We start from the raw sequence: 24342 nt of genomic DNA on the forward strand, positions 1-24342 counted from the left end.
CTGGCCAATGTGAGGCCACTCTCTTACCACCTCCAATGGGTCACGTCAGTTGGGGAAGGTTTCTAATGACTGGGCAAAGCAAAACATCACAAGAAGGAAGTACCAGGGGTCTACAGGCAGATCAACCTCAACTCCCTGGCAAGGCTACAACGAAATCCTTCTGGAAGCCATTTCCAAGCATGTGAAGGACGAGAAGGTGACTGGGAACAGCAAACATTGATCTACTGAGGATAAATCAGTCCTTGGCAACCTCACTGCCTCCTAGGATGATTAGCTCAGTGGACAACGGAACAGCAGTGGATATTGGATATTTTGACTTTCACACAACCTTTGGACATGGTGTCCCATATCATGCTTATAGCCAAATTGATAAGATTTGGACAGCTGGCCTATAAAGTAGGTGGAAAATGGGCTGGATGGCCAGGCTCAAAGGATTACGATGGGCAGTATGAAGTCCAAACGGTTGCCAGTTACTAGTGGTGTCCCTGAGGGATGAATACTGGGAACAATACTCTAACGTCTTCATTAACAGCCTGGATGATTGCATAGAGCACTCCCAGAAAATTCCTGGGTGATACCAAATTAGGGGGAACAGTAGGGCAGGCCTTCAATGCAGAGAGAACTTGACAGGCTGGAGGTATGGGCCAACAGGAGAGTTCAAGAAAGGCTCATGTATCTTAGATGGGATTAGCCTATGCAGCAGTGCAGCCTGGGACCTGACCAGCTGGGAAGCAGCTTTGCAGAAAAGGACCTGGCTGTCATAGTGGACAACAAGTTAATAGCAGTTGGTAGTAGGCCCTTGAAACAATGGTGGCCAACTGCATACTGGGCTGTAAAAGCCACAGAGTAGCCAGCAAGCCAAGGGAAGCAATTACTCCCCTCTATTCTGCATCTGAGACACCACATCTGGAGCACTGTATCCAGCTTTGGGCTCCCCAGTTCTAGAAAGACATTGACATCCTGAAGTGAGTCCAGTGGACAGCCATCAAAATGGTCAGGGGGCTGGAGGCCATGACATGTCAGGAGCAGAGAGAACTGCGTTTGTTAAGCCTTAAGAACAAGAGGCTAAGAGATCTTATTGCTGTCTGTAAACACTCAGTGGGAAGACACAGAAGAGATGGAGTCGGATGCTTCTCAGAGGTGCAGTGATTAGATGAGGGTCAACCCAAGTTGACACAGGAAATTCTGCTGTAATGTAGGAACAATTTATGTTTTGTTGTTGGGGTTTTTTTTCAAACTACAGGCAGCAAAACATTAGAACAGATTGCTCAGAGTTTGTAGAACTTCTGTCCTTAAATATACCTAAAACTCAACTGGACAGGTCCCTGAGAAACCTGGTTTAACTGGATGTGGTATGAGCAGGAGATCAGATGTGGGGACCTCCAGAGGTCACTTCCAATCCAAATCATTCTGAGTCTAGACATATAATTTGGTAGTCCAACAGATAGGCCTTAAATTATTTACATGCCCTGCAGAAGTAGAAAAGTTCTCTTTTCCAGCTTGAAGAATCCTGAGCTATTTAACCTTCTGAAAGAGTAGAAGGAAAGAAGTAGAAAGTCAGAAGGTATTATGGTTTTCATAATATGTAACATACAGAGCTATTAGGAAGCTAAATGGATTTCCAAGTAGAATGAGAAAGCTAAAAGCCAAGAACTGGAGACAGCAATTTTCCTAAAAGGGTATGAAACTGAGAAGCAGAAATTGTGCTCAAAGATGACTTGTATGTCCAGTAAATAGAAAAAAGCAGAACGGAAAAAAAGAAAAGGAAAGGAGGAAGGAAAAGTCAGGGAAAAAGTGAAGCCTAGGAACTAATGTGAAAGGAAGCAAGTTATGCTCATGGAAGTTAAACACTTGTGGCTTTGGCAGATATAAAGACAAAAACCTTCTGGTAACAGTCCACAGTAGATATCTGCAAGCAAGATTTTTTAAAGCAGCTGTACAGTCCACTGAAAAAATAAATATCTTCCAGAGAAGTATTAAAAAACCACACACAAGTTTTTTTTCTAAGTACATGCTCTACTACAATAATACATTTTATGTTGCAGGTTTTCTTAAACACATTTCTTTCTCATGTCTTATTAACTAATTTTTATTTTGACTTAATTTTTAGTCACACCTGATATTCAGATTTTGGTCACCAAAATCATTTTCATAATACAGAAGAGTTATTGAAGATAGTTTGATTTACTTGGGTTTAGCAACTAATTATTTGATTCACTATCATCAATTAATCCTACCTCCAAGCCACAGAAAGTCATTCACAGACCGCAGAAGTTCCACCGCCATGTGATAATGCACCAAGGAATCTTGTAACATCCCAGCTTGTAAACACAGGTCACCAACATGTTTCCGCATCCGGCCTTGACAACGCTTCTTATAGTGTCTGCAAAATAAAAGATAAAATTTACAGTTATTTCCAGGAAACACTTACTTGTAATAAACACCTAAAGTCAATTTTCTTTTCTCCTTAATAGCAGATCAACGTTAATTTACTCTGTTTCTCTGAGCAAACATCCAGTATGAATTCTAACCACTATAATACACAAAAGAACCAACATTTTGAGGAGATACTGAAAAAAACCCCAATGCATCACATGTTGGCTACACAGCATTTATGCAGATAGAGTTACAAAGTTAAGACTGCACTTCAGAGCACTTCAATAGCCTTGTCACAAACAAAATAGAACAGAATCATAGAACCAGACAGGTTGGAAGAGACCTTGAAAGATCATCCGGTCCAACCTTTCATAGGAAAGGGAGCCTAGATGAGATTATCTAGCAGCCTGTCTAGTCACATCTTGAAAACCTCCAAAGCAAGGTTCTTGTAATCCTCAGTGGGTATCTGGTTGCCTTTCCATAGCTGGTATGCTTCTTTTTTGCTTTTAAGTACACCCAAAAGCTCGCTGTTAAGCTAGGATGGTCTCTTGTTCTGCCTTCTTCCTTTCCCTTGGTAGGAAATGGACTGTTCTTGTGCTTCCAGGAGGCTGTTCTTGAATAACTCCCAGCACTCACAAGCTCCTTTGCTGTCCATTGATACTTCCCATCAAATCCCTCCCATCTGGGCTCTAAGCATATTGAAGTTGGCTCTTCTAAAATCCAGGGTGTTTGTCCTGCTACTGGTCTTCAGTGTGCTCACCAGGATCTTACACTCCCCAATGTTGTTGTTGCTGTATCCAAGGCTACCATTGGTAGTTACATTGTCAAACAAGTCTTCTCAGTTTGTGAGCAGTAAATCTAGCACTGCACCATTCCTAGTTGCAGGTCCAGCATCTATAGCAGGAAGCAGTCCTCAATGCATTCCAGGAAACTGACAGAGAACTTGTGCACCACTGTGTTGCTTTCCCAACAAATGTCCATGTAATCGAAGTCACCCATGAGGAGCAGGTTCTGTTGGCCCAAGACCTCCTTAAGCAGCTGAAGTAAGGTTTCATCAGCTTTATCATCCTGATTGGGATGCTGGTAACAGCTATCTGCTATAAGATGTCCCCTAGTCATGATCCCTCTAATCTTGATCCAAAGGCATTCAGTAGAACTTTCATGGTCTCCATAGCTCAGCTCCATACATTCAAATTTCTCTTTCACATGAAGTGCAACTATATGACCTCTTCTTCCCTTCCTATCTTTCTGAAAGAGCTTGTAGCCATCCACTGTCATCTTCCAGTTATGTGAGTATTCCCACCATACTTCTGTGGTTCCTATGACATCATAACTCTCAGAATGGGCATGGAGCTCCAGTTCCTCCTTTTTGTTGCTCAGACTACTTGCATTGGTAGACATGCACTCGAGGTGCCTGAACTTAGGATTCTGGCCTTTGGAGAGGGTTGGGGAGCATTCCTTACTACTCTTGTAGGTGCACATACCTACCCTGTTGCCTATGAACATGCAGGTGTCACAGCTTTGGACACTAACACCCCAAGTTTGGCTGACTTCACGAATCGTGCTTTATAACAATCTGCTAGCCAAGATTCTCCTGCCTCTTCTAGGTAGGTGGATCCTATCTCTCCCCAACAGGCTGTATTTGTTGAAGGACCTCCCGTGATCACAGAAACCAAAGCCCTAGTGACACCACCAGCCAGGAAGCCATGTATTGATCTGCACGATGCATCGACTTCTGCCTGTACCCCCACCTCTGACTGGCAAGACAGAGAAGAAAATCACTTGGGCAACTGTCCCTTTACTTGCACCCCCAAGGCTCTGAAGTCCTGCTTGACCTTGCCCAGGTTCTGCTTTACCACGTCATCGGTGCCCACATGGAAAAGAAGTAGGGGACAGCAGCCTGTGCTTTTAACCAGCTGGGGCAGTCATCTCCCTGTGACATCCCAGATCTTGGCTCCTGGCAAGCAGCAAACCTCCCTTGACTGTATGCCATGCTGGCAGACAGGTGCCTCAGTGCCTCTCAACAGTCACACTGCTAGCACTTGCTGTGTCCTTTTGCAGCTTTTACTATGTGCTGCTGGTGCGGCTTCTCCCTCTGAATTTTGCTCATGGGCTTTTGTCCTCTGCCAAGGCTTCCTATCTGTTGCTGGCTGGTACTTACAAGGAAGGAGACTGAAGTGACATCCTGTTCCTATGGGTCATAAGAGACCACGGCGCCTCCGGCTCCAAGGTGCTGTCAGTTCGCTGGTGAAGCTCTTGTCCAGTCGCTGGATCCCTCCCCACACACAGCCGAGAGGTGTCGGCGGCCCAGAAACCCCCTCAGACACCCGGCGGGGACCTCGCAAGCCTCGCAGTCCTCTCCGCACGCAGCAATCGCTGCTCCTGCCAGCGTTGGCTCTCACGGTTTGTAAAGAGTTGCTTATGTTTGTGAAGAAATACTATCTTTTTAGAAATGTCATGGTCCTGAAACAGGTACGTTTTTCTTTTAAAGGGATGATTAGTGAAAGACCACTATTACTTCTGGCAAGAACTGACAGGGTTTCTCTCGCTGCTCCTTTTTTTACATATTAAAATAAATGGTGAAGTTCTTTCCTTTCCCAAACAAAATTAATAGCCAAGGCCAATGCAGTCCTACTGAAAATACTAAACAGACACTTTAGTACAACTGAAAAGGCAACTTGGGCACAAATCCATGCGATAGAGGCACTAACCATACTATTTAGGTTTTTAGTAAGTTGCAGCTAAAGAAATGTAACAGATGTAAACTAAGACACCTAGACTTTCAAAGCACCTCATGATTTAAGACACAGTTCAGAACAATGCTGCTCTCCTGAGTCCATCAGCAGTCCTCCTGTTCTCCCTCCTGCAAAAGCATTCCTTAGCAAGAATGCCCTTGACCTACCTTATAAAATTGTTTTCTTAGAGAACAATTAAACATCAAGTTTGATATTTTATTCATTTATCTACATTAGTCCAATAGTATATCCTTTTGTTCTAACAATGTCTTTTAAGTACATAAATATAGAGAGAGGTATACCATTTCATTGTCCTAACTTCACACCAAGGAAAAAAAAAAATGTTTTTTCTTTGGATGGTTTAAACTAAGAGTTATCTGTCATTCTTTATTGTACACATGATTTATCTCCAAAGAAACTGGTTAAGACGGGTTTCCAAAAATATGAAGAACCACCTCCGATTGACTGTCATAGTTCTTTTAGCTTTTAGTATCTGTAGTGGTACTTTTTCAATTAAACTAAGACGAACAGAATATCTTTTTAAAAATTACCTAGTATATTTGAACCTAACAATGTAAAAAAACCCAAAAACCAAAAAAAAACACCACCAGGGTAACATCCATTCTCCAGATGCTGAACTCTTATACGCTAGAGAAAGATTTGAATACAAGAGGAAATGCCACAATTATGGAAAGAAATAGGGTCTGAGGTAGTGGGGGGGTTTCCAGCAAAGAACTTCCCAGAGGACGCTAGAGATGAATTAAAGTATGACTGAAATGATCTCTCATAAGACATCTAAACAGACTGTCTTCATGAAGTCTGTAATGTGGAAAAAAAAAGTAAAAGGGGAACAGAACATACAAAGTATAAGAGTAGGAATAAGCATATTAATTTATTTCCTTTAGATTTTAAAGCAGAAATGCTAGGAGAAATGATAATAATGAAAACAATTACTTGTTACTGGTTTGTTTGCTTTTGAGGTTCTTGGGTTGGGTTTTTTTACACCAAAGAGAAGCATCAAGTTCAAAAGATAACCACTGCGTTCAGCCACCAAATAACAAAATAATGTCTTATTCCTTGTAGTTGGTTCAAAAAAAGAATAGTTCATCAAGAAGATGAAGAAAAAGTAGCTGATTTATATGGATGGAGGAGAGAAATTTTAAAAGGTTAAGATACATGGAAGCACATACAATGTCCTTATAAAAATTAAATAGAAAAGCAATCAGAACCAGTGTCATTGTTTGCAAGAAAAACTGGAAATTATAAAAGGAGACAAGAAACATGTCTCCTATTGCTCCTCTCCATCCAAAAAGTTACAAGTAACTCCTACATAAATGCTCCCACTTTTCTGATCTACTTTTCTGGATACATTGTATCCACAATTGATGTGAAGATGATGACATTAAACAAAGCTAAATACAAGACAACTCTTGATCTTTATCTTTCAGCTTTATTGCAGTATTTTTTATCTTTTATTTTTCAACAAGCATGTACTTTACAGATCTTTTTAAGAAAAAAAATGCAAGAAAATTCAAAGTGAAAATTAAAGCTGCTCTGCATGAACTATGAAAGGGCACCAAATCTTACCAAAAATTTCAGTCTAAGCTTTGGCTTATAGAGAAATACCTTAATCAAAAAGTTACTATGTAATCTTGAATCAGTATTGTGTAGGAGAGTATAAATTGTTTATAAGTCAGGTTTTATTAATCTATGCATTCCAGAATGAAATTAAGATTATAAGTGTTATATTGCCCTTAATTTTATTTTTTTTTAGCACAGAATAAATAGTGGAATTGGAGAATCGTTGTTTCCTTACACAGCTATAATTCCTTTCAAAGATGCTAACACTTCAAATTTCCTCCCTCTAGTCTTTCAAGTAAACTCTGTTTATGGACAAATTACATTTCTTATTCTCTCAAAACTGTAGTTTTTAAGGGCTTCCAGATTGCATATGATTAAGTTCATAAATGGTCATATAACAGAAGGAAGAGAGATAGTGGCAGACTCCTAAACCAGAACCTAATACCAGAATCGTTTGAATCGTACTGCCTTACCAACAGCTCTTCCTAACCAATACCTAATTTTGCTGCCAATTTATGCATATGTCAATATATGCAAAGTCTGAATGCATTTATTCACTTAAACATCAATAAACATTGTTCATACAAAATGCTTCTCTTTTAGAAACTCTGCTTATTTATAAACAAATAGATAATTTATTCCTGGTGATGAAGAAATTTACTATTAATTATTCAAAGACTGAATTCATTCCACCCACTTTTAGGCTCTTAAATGTGGTGCCAAGACAGGAGCTATCTCCTACAGTCCCTGCAAGCCTTCACCATCCTCCTGGAAGATGTTTTCTCCCTAATTATAGAGTAAATTTGCACTGTACAAGTACATAAACCTTGTCTTAATTTAGTGCTCGCAATTAAGTATGATGAATTGAGGCTTCCCCCCCAATTACTGCAAGTACGTCCAAAAAGATAAAAGGCAAAGATTTCATTGAAATGAAACCCATTCTCCACAGACAGCAAAATTTAATTTACTTCATATTTTGGAAGCCTGTTTTGAAAAAAATCTAGTATCTACAATATCAGGTCGATAAAAACATGTCTAAGTGACTGATGGTTTCTTCAGTGCATACTGGGGTGCAAATGTAATGGAAAAAATCATACACACATATATATATCAGCATAAAATTATGATTATTCATTTAATATCTAGCTAGTTTTGCTTCATGACAAAGCTGAAAGTGAGAAGCTTATAGATAGCTTCTTTCTAATTTATTTTTTATTAAAACACTGTTTAATTATTTTGGCTCTCTACCGCTTAATCCTATTGATGACACGAAGTCCATGTAAGTTAACTGCTACTTTTTCTAGGATAAGATGACAACCTTTTTCTAGGTCAGCTCCTTGTAGTATCCTAGTGCTAAAAGCTGTTTCTATTTTTCCTCTAGAAGATCATTTAAGACATTAAGTTTCAAAGATGCACCCAAGTCTCACCCAAAGACATACCACAAACCCCTTCTGGAGTATGATGCACTTAGAAATATCCTGAAGGAAGGCACTGCCACATAATGAAGGACCACACGTGGAATACTCCATAGCGTCAGTCATCCAAACTCCTCTTCAGAAGGTCCTCTCCTCAACACACGTACACATACAGTTGACTATAAAACTAGTTTAAAATCTTATTCTCTAAAGTTAGTTGTGTTAATTTGGTACCTAACACACTCTTTATATTCTCTTCAGAATAATAACCACAATCATTACCATCAGTGACCACTACTACTACTTCAAACTGGAGGACAATAAACCTGTTCCAGGAACCAAAAAGCACTACTCGACCCCATTCCCATTTCTACCTCATTTGCTATATGTGATACACGCTTTACCCTTTCATCCCCAACTCTTTTCTAGGATCCCAGGATAATTTTATGGATAATTCAGAGCAACAATAGTATATTTCAAGACAGAATTTATTTTCACTACAGACCATCCAGCAACAGATTTGAAGGAATTTCTGGATCCTCAAAATTTCAAAGTGGCTAAATTTAAAAACAAGAAACATGCAAAATGAATTTGCAAAAGTGTTCATGCAAAATGCTTCAACAAAAATTTCCACCAAATTCCGCTAATTCCAATTAGCATGCAGAACTATAGATATCACCAATCATAACATTATCCAGACTTAAAAGACACAGCTACGGCATTTGATTGACTGCCAGAACTTTTGAATTTGGAAACCAAACACAGGCAGCAACAGCTTCATGGCTTTGGAGTTTAAAAAATAAAGCAAATTCTAGAGGCCAGCAGCCGCCTAAGCAAACTATGTGTGTCCTACAAAAAAATTCAGCATTGCTACCAAATATAATTGCCAAATGCGCCAAAAGGGGTCAACCACAGTAGTAAGGCTCCAGGCAGCAATTATTTTTGTGTGTACTGAAAAATAAATATAAAAAGCAACACTAAAATATGCAATGAAGGCGGAGTGGAAAGGCAGTACATGGAAGAAAGCTAACTATTTTTAAATATACGCAATCACAGCCTACCTTTTTAGACCCAACAACAAACTCACAGGGCAGTATGAGAGAAGAAGATAAAAAAAAAGAAAGGAACAAAAAAAAATTAGAAAGACAGAGAACAGAAAGAAAATTAACAGCCACATACACATACTGAGATACCATAAACTTTGATAAATCAGTGAATAAATCCCATCTACGATACTGTGTAGAGAAAGACACATCTATAAATAGAGCCCTACTTTCTCATCACTCAATAGTATTAAATGGATGCCTTACCAGTATTAAAAGAGAAAGAACCTAAGACACAAACTGATGTGAACAACATTAAAATGAGCTTATCCAAGTAGATTTATAATCATACACGAGTATGTTTATTTTTTTTAGCTGAAAACAGAAATAAGATAGAAAAATTAAACAAATGGGATTTCTGGTATTTCTGGCAAGTATGTTTCCTATTTTCAAGTTTGTAGGACCTTTGTATCATCATGAGAACATGCGTTTCCATTCTTTTCAGTCTCCCTGCCCCTACAAATAACTATCAAGTGCAACTGATTTTAGAAACTTTTTCAATTATCTTCAGCAGCCCTGTGACCACATAAAAATTTTACCTAATTTACAGATGAAGAAACAAAGAAAAAATAACAGATTTGCCAAGATCACCTACTGACTGAGTGCTCTAAGAATTAAACCAAGGTCAGACTCCCAGTCCGACAACTCCTATTTAACAGGACAGTCTTTCTTCAAAACTTCTTAGGACTTAATCCCACTATTTTTCATACATGAAGTTTTCTACCAGCCAAAAAAAAATTCTTCTACAGAAATAATGTAGTGGTTTTGTGTATATTGTCATCTCAGCACGAGTTCTGGGAATGTTCTCTCTTCTGCTCATTATAAAAGCAACTTGCTAAAGACAAAGATCAGCTCCACTTTTTCTGAGGATAATCTTACTTGAAATGCAGCATAATAATCCATCTTCCTAATTTATGAACTCTGCATCTTAAAAGAAGCCACTCATGTTGCAATTATTACGCAACCAAATTAATGCTAGCCTTACCTACTGGGTGAGAGAGATCAGTTCTATGTATCTAGTCCTGATCATAACAAAAGTATTAACCTTAATATTTTACAATAAACTGCTTGGAGAAAAGTCTCTTTTAAGATACAAAAAAAAGTTCAGTAGTTGTAATTAGTCTTCAAATCACGTGACCATGATTACTATGTCCCATGTAACTTCTTAACATATTTTCACTCAATATATCAACCCAGTTCATTAGCTCAAGGTTACAGCTGCGCTTTGCATCTAATGAGACCTTTGCTACAGACTGAAATTTAACTTCAATTTTAGAAGTTACAGGAAAAGATATGCTTATTTAGCCTAAGCAGACATCTGCAACTACAGCAGCAAAGACATATACTCTCTGTTATAAGTACAGAGGGTGTGCCTGCTCTTCCATCTATTTAATACAGAATATTTGTGCTTTTTAAGCAGTTAGTTGCACATTGACTGGGAGGTCAGGATACATTATAGACAAAAAATTTTAACAAAAGGGATGGAGGGTTTATAAAAGACTAAGGGAACATTCTTTGCCTTTAACTCTTTAGAAACTTCCACCTATTCTAGAAAAGGCTGTTTCATTTGCGTCAGTATCTCAATAACATCTTTTTTTTTTATTTCATTCTTTAAACTCATTATGCTGACAGACTCAAAACCAACAAAGTAGCAATAGTTACGCTACCAGATGTTCTCATATGTACTCCATGCATTCAGACAACCTTTACAACCTCTCCCTGAACAGAAATATACAACATTGCATCTTGCAAAAACAGAAACTGGACGCCATTGAAGAAGGTCCCTTCTAACCCTGTATCTCCCCATTATGACTTAATGCAACACCTTCCCCTTAATTAGGGAATCTGTCACTGCAAAAGAGCATGCTACAATGAAAACCTTTTATTGCAACCCAAGTAGTAAAATGCAATATACTACCATTTCACACCTAAAGACTTAGACCTAAAAGTGTATGTTAGTTTAATAAACTGATCTTAGTTCAACCACATTTCATGGTCCTGAATTTCTGCTAAGTAGAACACAGAAACAGAGATGCATCATGCTGCATGACAGGTGCCTAGAAAGGTCCCTGAGCAGAGAAGCTCAGGTACACTACGCAAATGTATTTCTAACTCAGTCAAGGACAACTCCTTTTCTGATGTTTACTTGGGATTACATATATTTCTCCTTTGTGTTACAAAACTCAAAAATATTAAAAAAAAAAAAAAGTCCAGGCATTTAGAGTATTTTCTTATTCATCCACGCAAAATACTAAACTGAATATAAAGATCTTTGAATTCAGCTTGCTTATGCTATTCATATATAAATCCTAAGTTTTAAAACAATCAGAAGTACTAACTCCACAGGAAAATAAAGCTGAAACACTTTCTTAATACTGAACTGAAAGAGGAAAGATGAGAATATTTAACACCTTTCCTTTGAGCAGTTAAGTGCAGCAAACATATAAAGTATATCCATTGATCTAGACTTACTGAAAAACTATTTGGTATTCAAACCACCCAGCAAGGTTGTGTGCATACCTGAACCAGTGATTAACCCTGTATAACCCTGTATGTTTACAGAACCAGGGTCATACACCTTCCATTTTGCAAAGAACTCAAGCATCACACTAAATCCATTTCAACTCTTTAGTGCAACAGCATAAAATACCTTCTTGGATATGTGTGGACAAACATACTGCCTGTTATTTAAGCTCCCCACCACTTCAGAACTTCACCAGAAATACTTAGCCACTAGCTACAACACAGCCACTGCTCATAAAGAAGTAATTTATGCAAGGAACTGACTTCCAAAGTACAATTTGGAAGCACGGTATTTAGAAGACACAATTGAACAGCATAATTAATTCTGATTTTGAGGTTCTTGGTCAAAACTCATAGTTTTCTTAGCTAATTGGAACAGGAAATCTCAGCCATCACGTTCAACCAAAATTCATCCAAACTGAGTAATTAAAGCCAAGATTCTAAAAGGGCTCGTTTAGTCTACAAAAGTTTACCGCCCATGCAGAGTACAAAAAACAGTAACAAAATTATACCACTAATGAAAATTGAATAGTGCAGGGACTAACCAGAACACTGAAAGAGAAGCTCGAGTAGGGAACAACATTAGGTAAGCAAGTCAGAACAGAACAAGTTCAACTGGTCACCAGCAAAGAGGACAAGGAGCAGTGGAGAAAGGTACTGTTGGTCCTCCAGGCAACCAGAGATAATTTAATGGAGGGCTTCAAACTAATTAGGAACTTAGAATACTTACTTCCAGTACATCACATTCTTATATAGAGATTCTAAGGCTAAGATTAATTATGCAGGCAGAGCTGATTAACATGATCAGAAGGCTTCGCAAACCTGCCTGGGCAGCTCTGGACAGCCCTGCCTGGGTACCTCTGAGCTTTTACACACAATAACCATGGCTGGCATCCCTAGTAGAACAAGACCAACATGAAAGATACTATTCCCATACATACTACGTATTTTGATGGGGCTTCCACACCTCTGTTTTTTCCAAGAGAAAAGTAAGATGGTTGCTTCCATCCTTTGGATTTGACTGCAAACAGCAGAATCAAACAGATTTTGCACCTGCCTGTAGCTAGCAAGCCAGAATTACTAATCCCTAATACAAGAACTATGTAACACTCAAATCTGAAAGCTGAGCATGCAAATGATTACAAAGGAAAGATGGGGGGTGGGGGTGGGGAATCAAAACCTATAACATACACAAAACCAAAGAGAACAGTTGTGAGAAGAATGGTAGCAAAACAAGATGGGTCAAAAATACCAAATAATTAAATAAAAACGAAAGACAGAGAAAGATGCTGCACATAGTCACCAAAATAAATGGTCACTGTTTCACAGGACGAAAAAGTAGACAAAGGCTTAGGGAAAAAAACCACAGTAAATAGCATTAGTCAAATACTGCTCAACATACCATAAAATTATTTTCATTAATATTAATTGAATTTCTTTATCAATACTATATATAAAACATTTGAAGCTTTCCAGCAAAAAGTCTCTTTATAGCAGAATCTGCCAAACCTTTCCTGTGACTTCTTCCTACTAATTGATTAGCCTCATAAATTAAATAAATATAAGCTCAAAACATCAAATATGGTCAGACTGCAAATTAAATTCTCTTAAATTACAGCAGACATACACAATAAGATAGGGGCATGACCTTTGTGTAACAAAGTACACTTCGTCCTTTCTAATAGGCTTATTTTAAAGGCTAGCAATTACCACATGTTTTTTCAAGACCTGCAAGCTGACAAAAATAGCTGCTTACCTACTATCGGTGTCCAGACCTACAAAATCCTTCTTCTCAAAAGGAACACAGAGGAGCGGGATCTTGTCTCCAGACTTATCAGTGGCTCTGTCAAGCCGCTTAGACTCCAACACTATGAAAAGGGATTCGATAAAATCTTCTATTCTCTTCTCCACAGTTTCACATTCATCATAACTGGGATAAAATGCCACATCTGTGCGGGGCTGCTCTGCAATCTCTCCTTGAAGCCCAAAGACAAACAACCGGGAATCATAGAGAGTAGAACCATACATTTCTTTTTGAAGATGGAATTTTTCAAAAGTCTGAGGCCAGTCCTTTGCAGAAGAACAGTCTGTAATAGTTATCAGCCCCACAACTTTCCGGTGTGTCTGAAAATCCCCCCATTCATTGTTCTCTGGGGGATAATGGTGCCTGTAACGGATATACAACACACGCTGAGAGTCACGCACATTAACTTGACTCACTGCTGAAATTCGCTTGTAGATCCTGAAAAAGCTCTCTTCGGGTACAATGCCAATCGGCTGAACCACAACCAGAAGAGTCTGATGGTCCTCAGCACACTGCATGTAGTCAGGAACACTCATTTTGCATCAACTGCAGGCTAGTAAAAGAAAAACGTACATTATTTTTTAACATTCAGAAGTACATATGGTTGCTGAATCAAACCAGGACTTTGATGCTAAACACTTCTGCATCCTGCATATACGTGCTACAATACTAATACTTTCCTTCATCATTTTACGAAATCTTCAATCATTCAGCCTACTGACAAAGTCACACTGTGCACAAGGAGTGTTCTTAGTCACGTATCAGTACGGCCGCCAACAAAAACCTATAAATAAGATTTTTCCAAGCGAATCAGTTTCCCATTCACTGTGCAGCTACAGAAGCCAACCTAACACGTGGGGCAGCAGAGAGTCTCTCTCTACCACAGCCACAAAGTAAACGCTTGCCGAAGCGCCACCTCAGAAGAGACGTTCTTTGAGGCTCTGGCTCTCCGGGCTGTCTCCACAACACGCCTTGGGGAAATACGGAAAATTGTGTGAGGTGGGATGTAAACCGACACCAGGTCGGAATGACCAAACTTTACACAGCTATCAGTGCTCGCACATGGCCAGGCAGAGGAAAATCGGGTCCAGAAGGATTATTTTTGAAAAAAAGTGAAGTCATTATTTCCTGAAAATGCATGCAGGTTCATCAGAAGGACCAGGCAATGTTTTCTGCCTTTATATTTAAATATTTAGAATTCCTTCTCCCCTGGGCTATCTAAAATTGATTACGGTACTGCAGCTGTGCCTTAAACGAAGACACGCAGAGCTTAGCTAAACCCTCACATCTCCTCTGAGACCTCCCGGACCACCCAGATCTCTTGGTAGATTCCAGCTCCAAAGCACCCTCTGAAACTTACACACAACCAAACCAACCAAACCAAAAACCCAACCCCCGCCCCCCCCCAAAAAAAAAAAAAGCCGTGCAGCACAGCTTTACGCTGACACAATCTGTTTTACCAAACAGAACGAAGAAAAAGAGTTGTGATCCCGGCAGCACAGGTGGGGGGATAGCAGCCGTTTGAGGAGGGGCTCCCCCTGACTACTGACAGTGCGAAGACCCGGTAAATTCCATCCCCTCTCCCTCCCCCGCTGCCCGGCCCTCAGCCAGAAGCGCAGGCAGCGGCAGGGCAGCGCTCTGCCCCCGCCGCCCGTTCCCGCCGCTCCCGACCGGGCGGGAGGCCGCGTCCCGCCGCAGCGGGCGGGCAGGAAGGGGGTAAGACGGGAGGGCTTCGCCCCGCGCGGCCGCTCCGTTTCCCTCTCCCCGGGAAAGGCGCGGCGAAGTTTAGGAAGGAAAAAAAAAAAAAAAAAAATAAAAATAAACGTTAAAACAAGAGACGAGCCCGCAGGAGGTACACACCATGCCCTGGCAGAGGGGGCTGAGGGGCAGCGTGAGGAGAAGGGGAGCCGCTGTGGGGAGGAGCAGAGTCTGCGGGGAAGGGTTGGGGAGGGGGCGACCGCCTCAGGGCCGGTACGGGCTGGCGGACAGGTACCGCGGCGGGGAGGGGGGTGGGGAGGGGCACTCACAGCCGGGACGCGAACCGCCCCCGCCTCCTCCTGCTGCCGGACGCGCGGGGCGGGGAGGGGCGGGGCGCGGCGGAACTGACGGCAACGGGCTGCTGGCGGCCCCGCCCGGGCGGCGCATGCGCAGAGGGCGGTGGCGGGCTCGGAGTGCGGGTGATTGTCCGCCGCGCTTCTGCCGGCGTTTACCTCACGGACGGCGCTTGTGCCTGCGGACGTGAGACGTTCCTCGAAGGGGAATTCGTTAAAGGGAATGAGCGCCAGCCGGCGGGTGAAGTCGGTCTTGGGTGTTTTGTAGCCTCAAGGGCAAAAATCCTGAAGGGGCTGGGAAGCGGAAGCCTTGTGGGAGAGTTAGGGTGGGTTTGTAGTGGAGGATATGGGAACCTCATGAAGTTCAGCGAGGCCAAGGGCAAGGTCCTGCATATGGGTCAGGACAGCCCCAAGCACAAATACAGGCTGGGCAATGAGTGAATTAAGAGCAGCCCTGAGGAGAAGGATTTGATGGCTGATGAGAAGCTCAACATGAGCTGGCAATGCGTGCCCGCAGATGTGAAAGCCAACTGTATCCTGGGCTGCATCAAAAGAAGCGTGGCCGGCACGTCGAGGGAGGTGATTCTGCCCCTCTACTCTGTTCTGGTGAGACCCCACCTGGAATACTGTGTCCAGCTCTCAGGTCCCCAGCATAAGAAACACATGGACCTGTTAGAGCTGGTCCAGAGGAGAGCCATGAAAACGGTAAAGGGCTGAGAGAGTTCGAGTTGTTCAGCCTGGAGAAGGTGGCTCCGGGGAGACCTCATTGCAGCTATATTTAAAGGGGGCTTACAAGAAGAATGGAGAGACACTTTTTACCAAGGCCTGTAGTGACAGGTGTCCTGGTTTCAGCTGGAATAGAGTAAATTGTCTTTCTAGTAGCTGGTATAGTGCTATGTTTTGGGTTCAGTATGAGAAGAATATTGATAACACACTGATGTTTTCAGCTATTGCTAAGTAATGTTTAGACTAAGTCTAGGATTTTTCAGCTTCTCATGCCCAGCCAGCAAGAAGGCTGGAGGGGCACAAGAAGTTGGGAGGGGACACAGCCAGGGCAGCTGACCCAAAGTGGCCAACGGGGTATTCCATACCATGTGACATCATGCCCAGTATATAAACTGGGGGGAGTTAGCCTGGGGGAGATCGCTGCTCGGGAACTAACTGCACATCAGTTGGCAAGTGGTAATTGCATTGTGCATCACTTGTTTTGTATTCCAATTCTTTTATTATTATTATTGTCATTTTATTATTATTATTATTATTAGTTTCTTCCTTTCTGTTCTATTAAACTGTCTTTATCTCAACCCACAAGTTTTACTCTTTTTTTCCCCGATTCTCTCCCCCATCCCACTGGATGAGGGGAGTGAGTAAGCAGCTGCGTGGTGCTTAGTTACCAGCTGGGGTTAAACCACAACAACAGGACAAGGGGCAACAGTTTTAAACTGAAAGAAGGTAGAATTAGATCAGACGTAAGGAAGAAGTGAGGGTGGTGAGACACTGGAACAGGTTACCCAGAGAAGTTGTGGATGCCACATCCCTGGCAGTGTTCAAGGCCAGGTTGGATGGGGCTTTGAGCAACCTGGTCTAGTGGAAGATGAACCTGCCCATAGCAGGGGGGGTGGACAAGATGATCTTAAACGTCTCTTCCAACCCAAAACATCTATGATTCTGACATCCTAGATACAGCAGCAGTTCTCAGTGAGAATGATATATCTTGGTATTTGCCAAATACCTTTGAAATCACTCTTGAAATCGGGCAGTATTTAAATGAAAAATAAACAACATTTTATTCCACTAACTACAAGCTTAGGAAACCGGTTCTTAGTTTTGGTGAAGAAAACAAAGCATTGGCACATCTCATTACAGCAGCTCTCTAAGACAGATTCTTAGAGCATCCTCTGGTTTTCACCTGGGCAAGAGTTGACAGGACGTAGCTGCAACTTGTCAGCTCAGGGCCCCAAATAACATCCTTCCAGCATTGTTTTCCAAACAGCAGTGTCTTGAGTGGTGCCAAGCCTCTCCATATTTGCCTCTCTTCCCATTTAAGATCCTACTACATAGGACTGCACCCTTAGGGATTTTCTGTAATCTAAAAACTTGATCATCAATTGAACTATGATATTAAATTATGAGACTTCTATTCACGAGACAGTCTGATAAAGCATTTCCTGTTGACAGCGAGAAATTCTTCATGCAGGCAGTCCAAAGAACGTTGCCATCTCATTTATCAACAGACAGCTCATGTAAGTGGTGCAAATGTAATCCTTCCCCCCAAAAATGGGGAAAAAAGAGTTCCATTGCCTCCAAGTTTAGAAAGTGTACATCTTTAAATTTTGTAAACCATAAATTTTAGAAGTAGTTATACAAACATTTTGGGGATGTTAAAAAATACATTTAATTACCAGCTTTAGATAGCAACTGTCATTTACTTACGTTATTGGCAATGTGGCTCCCCAAAGGTCGCTATTAGGGAGCCCTTCTTACAAGTGTTTTGCTGGGGAAAGATTACAGAGCATGGGAGGGGCCACTTGGATCACAAGCCTACTTCCAACACACAAATATTAAATGTAAATGTAGACAAATGAATGGTCTTAACCCATTGTAGGGGACTAATTATTTAATAACATGGTAAACAAATATTTCTCAATGACAGGTCAGAAACTTCAGCCAAAAAAATGGAGAGACACCATTTTAAAGGGAGACACCTGAGAGCTATTGTGTTTCTCTTTAAAATGCACATTTATTAGCTTTACAGATGCATGTGAAAACACAAGAGACGCGCTGCTAACTTAATTCTGTGCACACTGCTGATCTGCCAGCTATGGGAAGAGCTGGAAATCAACATTCAGCAACCAGACATTTCTTCTATAACTTTACTTCATATGTATCTATATATACACACAAATATATGCTTTTATATATATCTATATAAAAAAACCCTGCTTACAAAAAATGGGGAGTAGATACCTCTGACAACCTTTTCCTCATTCCAGTAGTTTTTTCATATTCCACAGTAATGCAGGAGAGCAGATATATGGTCCTGGTTGCCACCAACTCTTCTGACATGCTACTATTTCTCCCCATAGAAGAGATCTATGTGCTGCCACTCCACTCCCCATGAAGCTGGTTGGCCCAAGTATTTTATACATTTATCAAGGCAGATCATCAATCAAACCGTCTTTTTGTTGTCCAAACGTCAAGAAAAAGGAAATTTGTATGATCTGTTTTTGCAAGCCCTCCCCTGCCACCTTTCCTCTTCAGCCAAAGCAAGAGAAATAGAAACTGCTCTCAGCCTCAGTTTGCAAATCCTCTGGCATGGGAGCACTCTCAGCATCTGTCTCTATTTTTCCAGTACAGATGCTTGCTGGAGTAAAAGTGGACATGTCATGACTTAAAGTAATGGGACTCCAACAAAAGAACTTAAATAGAATTCACAGTTTTTGAAGACTTTGGATGAGCAATTGCATTTAGATAGAATCATAGAATCATTTAGGTTGGAAAAGACCTTTAAGATTGAGTCCCACCGTAAACCTAACAATGCCAAGTCCACCACCATGACCCTAAGCATCGCATCTACACGTCTTTTAAATACCTCCAGGGATGGTCACTCAACCACTTCCCTGAGCAGCCTGTTCCAGTGCTTGACAACCCTTTCAGTGAAGAAATTTTTCCTAATATCCAATCTAAACCTCCCCTGCCACAACTTGAGGCCATTTCCTCTTGTCCTGTCACTTACTACTTGGGAGAAGAGATGACCACCCACCTCACCACAACCTCCTTTCAAGCAGTTGTAGAGAGCGATAAAGGTCTCCCTTCAGCCTCATTTTCTCTAAACAGCCCCAGCTTCCTCAGCTGCTCCTCATAAGACTTCTGCTCTAGACCCTTCAGCAGCTTCATTGCCCTTCTTTGGACACACTCCAGCAACTCAATGTCTTTCTTGTAGTGAGGGGCCCAAAACTGCACAGTATTCGAGGTGCAGCCTCACCAGTGCCAAGTACAGGGAGACAATCTCTTCCCTGCTCCTGCTGGCCACACTATTTCTGATACAGGCCAGGATGCCGTTGGCCTTCTTGGCCACCTGGGCACACCGCTGGCTCATATTCAGCCGGCTGTCGACCAGCACCCCCAGGTCTTTCTCTGCCAGGCAGCTTTCCAGCCCCTCTTCCCCAACCCTGCAGCGCTGCATGGGGTTGTTGTGACTCAAGTGCAGGACCCAGCACTTGGCCTTGTTAAGCCTCATACAATTGGCCTCAGCCCATCGATCCAGCCTGTCCAGATCCCTCTGTAGAGCCTTCCAACCCTCAAGCAGATCAACACTCCCGCCCAACTTGGTGTCATCTGCAAATTTACCAAGGGTGCACTCAATCCCCTCATCCAGATCATTGATAAAGATATTAAACAGAACTGGCCCCAATACTGAGCTGTGGGGAACACCACTTGTGAGCAGCCGCCAACTGGATTTAACTCCATGCACCAAAACTCTGGGCCCAGCCATCCAGACAGTTTTTTACCCAGCTGTCCTGGGTTCAGCTGGGAGAGTTAATTTTTACAGGAACCTGGGAGGTGGGGGGCATAGCCAGGGCAGCTGACCTGAACTAGCCAAGGAGTTATTCCATACCATATGACATCGTGTTCAGTATATAAATGGGGAGCGGGCTGAGGGGGCTCTCTCGACTTTCGGGGGGGAAGTGGCAAAGCGTCAGGTTCCAGTGGTGAGCAGTTGCACTGTGCATCACTCTTTTTGTATATTCTTTCATTAGTACTGTTGTTGTTGTTGTAACTTCTCTTTTTTGTGTGTGTTGTCCCGGTAAACTGCCCTTATCTCAACCCTCGAGGTTCCGTTTTGGGGGTTTTTTTTTTCCCTTTTCTCTCCTCCATCTCCTCCTTATCCCTCCGGAGGGGGGCGGGAGGAGTGAGAGAGCGGTTGCGTGGTCCTTTGTTACCGGCTGGGCTGAAACCACGACACCAGGAAAGAGTACGCCTGTCCAAGCCATGAGCAGCCAGTTTCTCCAGGAGAATGCTGTGGGAAACAGTGTCAAAGGCTTTACTGAAGTCCAGGTAGACAACATCCACAGCCTCTCCCTCATCCACTAAGCAGGTCACCTTGTCATAGAAGGAGATCAGGTGAGTCAAGCAGGACCTGCCTTTCATAAACCCATGATGACTGGGCCTGATCACCTGGTTGTCCTGTACATGCCATGTGATGGCACTCAAGATCTGCTCCATAACCTTCCCCAGCACCAAGGTCAGACTGACAGGTCTGTAGTTCCCCAGATCCTCCTTCCAGCTTTTCTTGTAGACGGGCATCCCATTTGCTAACTTCCAGTCACCTGGGACCTCCCCAGTTAGCAAGGACTGCTGATAAAGGATTGAAAGTGGCTTGGTGAGCACTTCCAACAGCTCTCTCAGTACCCTTGGGTGGATCCCATCCAGCCCCATAGACTTGTGTGTGTCTAAGTGGAGTAGCAGGTCACTAACCACTTCCCCTTGGATTATGGGGGCTTCATTCTGCTCCCCGTCCCTGTCTTCCAGGTCAGGGGTCTGGGTACCCAGAGAACAACTGGTCTTACTATTAAAGACTGAGGCAAAGAGGCATTAAGTACCTCAGCCTTTTCCTCATCCTTTGTCACTTTTTTCTCCCTGCATAACTTCATGACATCCTTGTAGTCCTCCTGAGTTGCCTGCCCCTTCTCCCAAAGGTTATAAACTCTCCTTTTTTTCCTGAGTGCTAGCCAAAATGCTCTCTCCAGCCAGGCCAGTCTTCTTCCCTGCCGGCTCATCTTTCATCACACAGGGATGAAACTTGGCCAAATTTAGGATGGAGGGGACAGAGAGTGACCGTTTTAAGTAAAGAAAATAACTGGGTTTCTCTGACAGAATTTTACCAGGAATTTAACTAGGAGCATTTCTCACAGAGCAGCGATTGCTACATCTTATTTCTACACTATTGATGTGAGTACTAACTGGATGGCAAATGCTGACATTGTATTTGGTTGTGGTATTGGTGATACCAAAATACCTTAAAGATTTGGTGTCATGTAAACACAGCCACTGCTCAGCATTATTCATGAGTCTACCCTATAGCATTGGTTGGAGAGGGTTTGAGAAGCACTTTTTGACATAGTTCATCTCAGCAGTTTATTGTTTCACTTCTGCCCTACGAGACAAAAAGGTGATGACAATCTGTGACTTGCATTAATTAAGATAGTTATTACTAAATGTACATTGGAGTATCTATTATTTTATCATCTCTAGAAGATAATTTAGATTATGGCTCTGTAAATGCTGTGATCTAGAGCTTTCTCATTGCCATTAAGCTATTCAGTCTCCTGAGATCCTTCAGGATGAGGGCATGTAAGGTTCTGAATAATTCCAAGGGCTAGAGCAACTCTGAAGAGAAGTTGTCTAAATATGTATCTCTCAAAAATGGTAATGGAAGATTAGACATTGTATTGTCTGCCTAAAAGCTTGGCTTCCAGTTATTTATTTTTTATTTTGAAAATCTTCATTGCTCCAGCTAGTCCAATGGAGGAACTTCTACACTGAGAGCCTCCCCTGAGACCTCCAAACGTTTACGTATCTTAAAGTGACCATTGTCAGTTCAGTCATTTTCTTTTTGCATTTGTTCATTAACATGTAATTTACCAACTGCTCAGGTTTATCTTGTTATTGTGAATATGATGCAACCTTCTTATTCCTACCAAATAACACTTCATCAAATACCCTCAGAATAGCATTTTTTGCTTGTGCAAGAAAATGCTTCTGCTTCATCATGAACTTGTCTGGTTTTAGTTTATAATGCTGGTTTTGTATTGCTGTACTTGAAATTTTAAAAATTTAGAAGTTAATTTCTTTTGTTACAGTATGCATCTTGTGCTAGACACCTCTTTCTTTTAATATAACCCTACATTTATTATTGTCTGTGCCAACTACTTATGCACATATTGTGTTTCTGCTTTGCCAGACTGACTTCAGCTCCTTCCCTTGTTTGCTGACACAGGCAGATTTTTTCCTAGTCCAGCACTTATCCACTGTTCTTTACACACTAATGGTAGATTTCATTATTTTTTGTGATTACAAATCATAAATAATTAAATCTCTAATTATTCTATTAACTTCTTAAATGTGTATGAATTAGTTTTAAAATGTCACTCAGCAACATAATAGCCAATCTTTTTTGCTATGCTCTGCTTTTGTTTAAAGAAAATGTATGCTTCAGGGGGCTTTTTGGCTTTGCCAAGCAATTTACAGCCCTCATATTCCCTCTAGAATAAATGGAAGATCTTCAATGCAGCTAGAATTCCTCATGCTCTTTCTATTATAGAATCATAGAATCACAGAACATCTCAAGCTGGAAGGGAACCATAAGGATCACCGAGTCCAACGCCCTGCTCCTCACAGGGCTACCTAAAAGTAAACCATATGACTAAGAGCATCATCCAGATGCTCCTTGAACTCTGACAGGCTCGGTGCTGTGACCACTTCCCTGGGGAGCCTGTTCCAGTGACCAACCACCCTCCCAGTGAAGAATCTTTTCCTGATGTCCAGTCTGAACTTTCCCTGATGCAGATTCATTCCATTTCCTCGTGTTTTATCATTGGTCACCAGAGAGAGGAGATCAGCACGTCCCCTTCCACCGCTCCCCTTGAGGAAGTTGTGGACTGCAATGAGGTCACCCCTCAGCCTTCTCTTCTCCAAGCTGAACAAACCCAGTGACCTCAGCCACTCCTCCTAAGTCTTGCCCTCGAGGCCTTTCACCATCTTGGTCGCCCTCCTCTGGACACACTCTAATAGTCTGACGTCCTTCTTATATTGAGGCACCCAGAACTGCACACAGTACTCGAGATGGGGCCACACCAGTGCCGTGTAGAGTGGGACAGTCACCTCCCTGGTCCGGCAGGCTATGCTGTGCTTGATGCACCCCAGGGCACACTGTTGGCTCACATTCAACTTGCCATCAATCCAAACCCCCAGATCTCTTTCTGCAGGGCTGCTCTCCAGCCTCCTGTCCTCCCATTTGTATGCATAAGCAGGACTACCCTGTCCCAGGTGGAGAATCCGGCACTTACTCTTGTTAAATTTCATACGGTTGGTCAGTGCCCAGCTCTCTAGTCCATCCAGATCTCTCTGTAAGGCCTCTCTACCCTTGAGGGAGTCCACAGCTCCTCCTAGTTTAGTATCATTGGCAAACTTACTTAATGTACATTTGATTCCTGTGTCTGGATCATTTATAAAAACATTAAAGAGCACTGGCCCTAAAATCATGCCCTGGGGAACCCCACTGGTGACTGGCTGCCAGCCTGATGTAACCCCCTTTACTATACTTGCTCTTTTTCCAGTAGTACTCTAACTTCTCTCAGTAGCTTTTGTGAATTCGGCAGATACTTTCTCCAGATTCTCTTCCATGGTGAATTCTGATTATGTCAGGTTTATCATTATTTTTCTACCAATATCATACAATGAAGATCTGATACAGAGAGTACTTTTCAATGATTCAACATTCTTTTCTGCTTTCAGGTTTCTCACTAGTACATGTGAATAAGTTCTCATTTGAACAGACTATTTATTGGAGCAGTAAGTTTTACTTCTGCCGTTGCTGTATTTCCACGCAGTACAGGACAGTAGAAGTAAAATCATTAAATTAGGGAGTCAAATTGGTACCTTACTTCAGTTAAGTTCTGCTTCACATTCAGCCCATGAATAAATTTTTTCCAGTGTAGTTCAGCTTCAGAGCACTAAGAGTTTGTACCAGTA

General features: G+C 41.9%; 1 protein-coding gene across 3 annotated transcripts in view; it reads right to left on the reverse strand.

Moving 5' to 3' along the window:
- Positions 1-15628, reverse strand: part of TRAPPC9 (trafficking protein particle complex subunit 9) — a 520195-nt gene extending 504567 nt beyond the window's left edge. For 2 of the 3 annotated variants that reach the window (XM_075024014.1, XM_075024012.1), the window contains exons 1-3: positions 15398-15551; positions 13490-14090; positions 2238-2383 (exon numbers count right to left, since the gene is read on the reverse strand). In XM_075024014.1, the coding sequence (XP_074880115.1) occupies positions 2238-2383; positions 13490-14073 (730 nt within the window). In that variant the 5' untranslated portion in view covers positions 14074-14090; positions 15398-15551. The other variant, XM_075024013.1, reaches the window with a different exon arrangement.
- Positions 15629-24342: the final 8714 nt, after the last annotated feature.

Source organism: Buteo buteo, chromosome 3, assembly GCF_964188355.1.
Source record: "Buteo buteo chromosome 3, bButBut1.hap1.1, whole genome shotgun sequence".
NCBI classification, from domain to species: domain Eukaryota; kingdom Metazoa; phylum Chordata; class Aves; order Accipitriformes; family Accipitridae; genus Buteo; species Buteo buteo.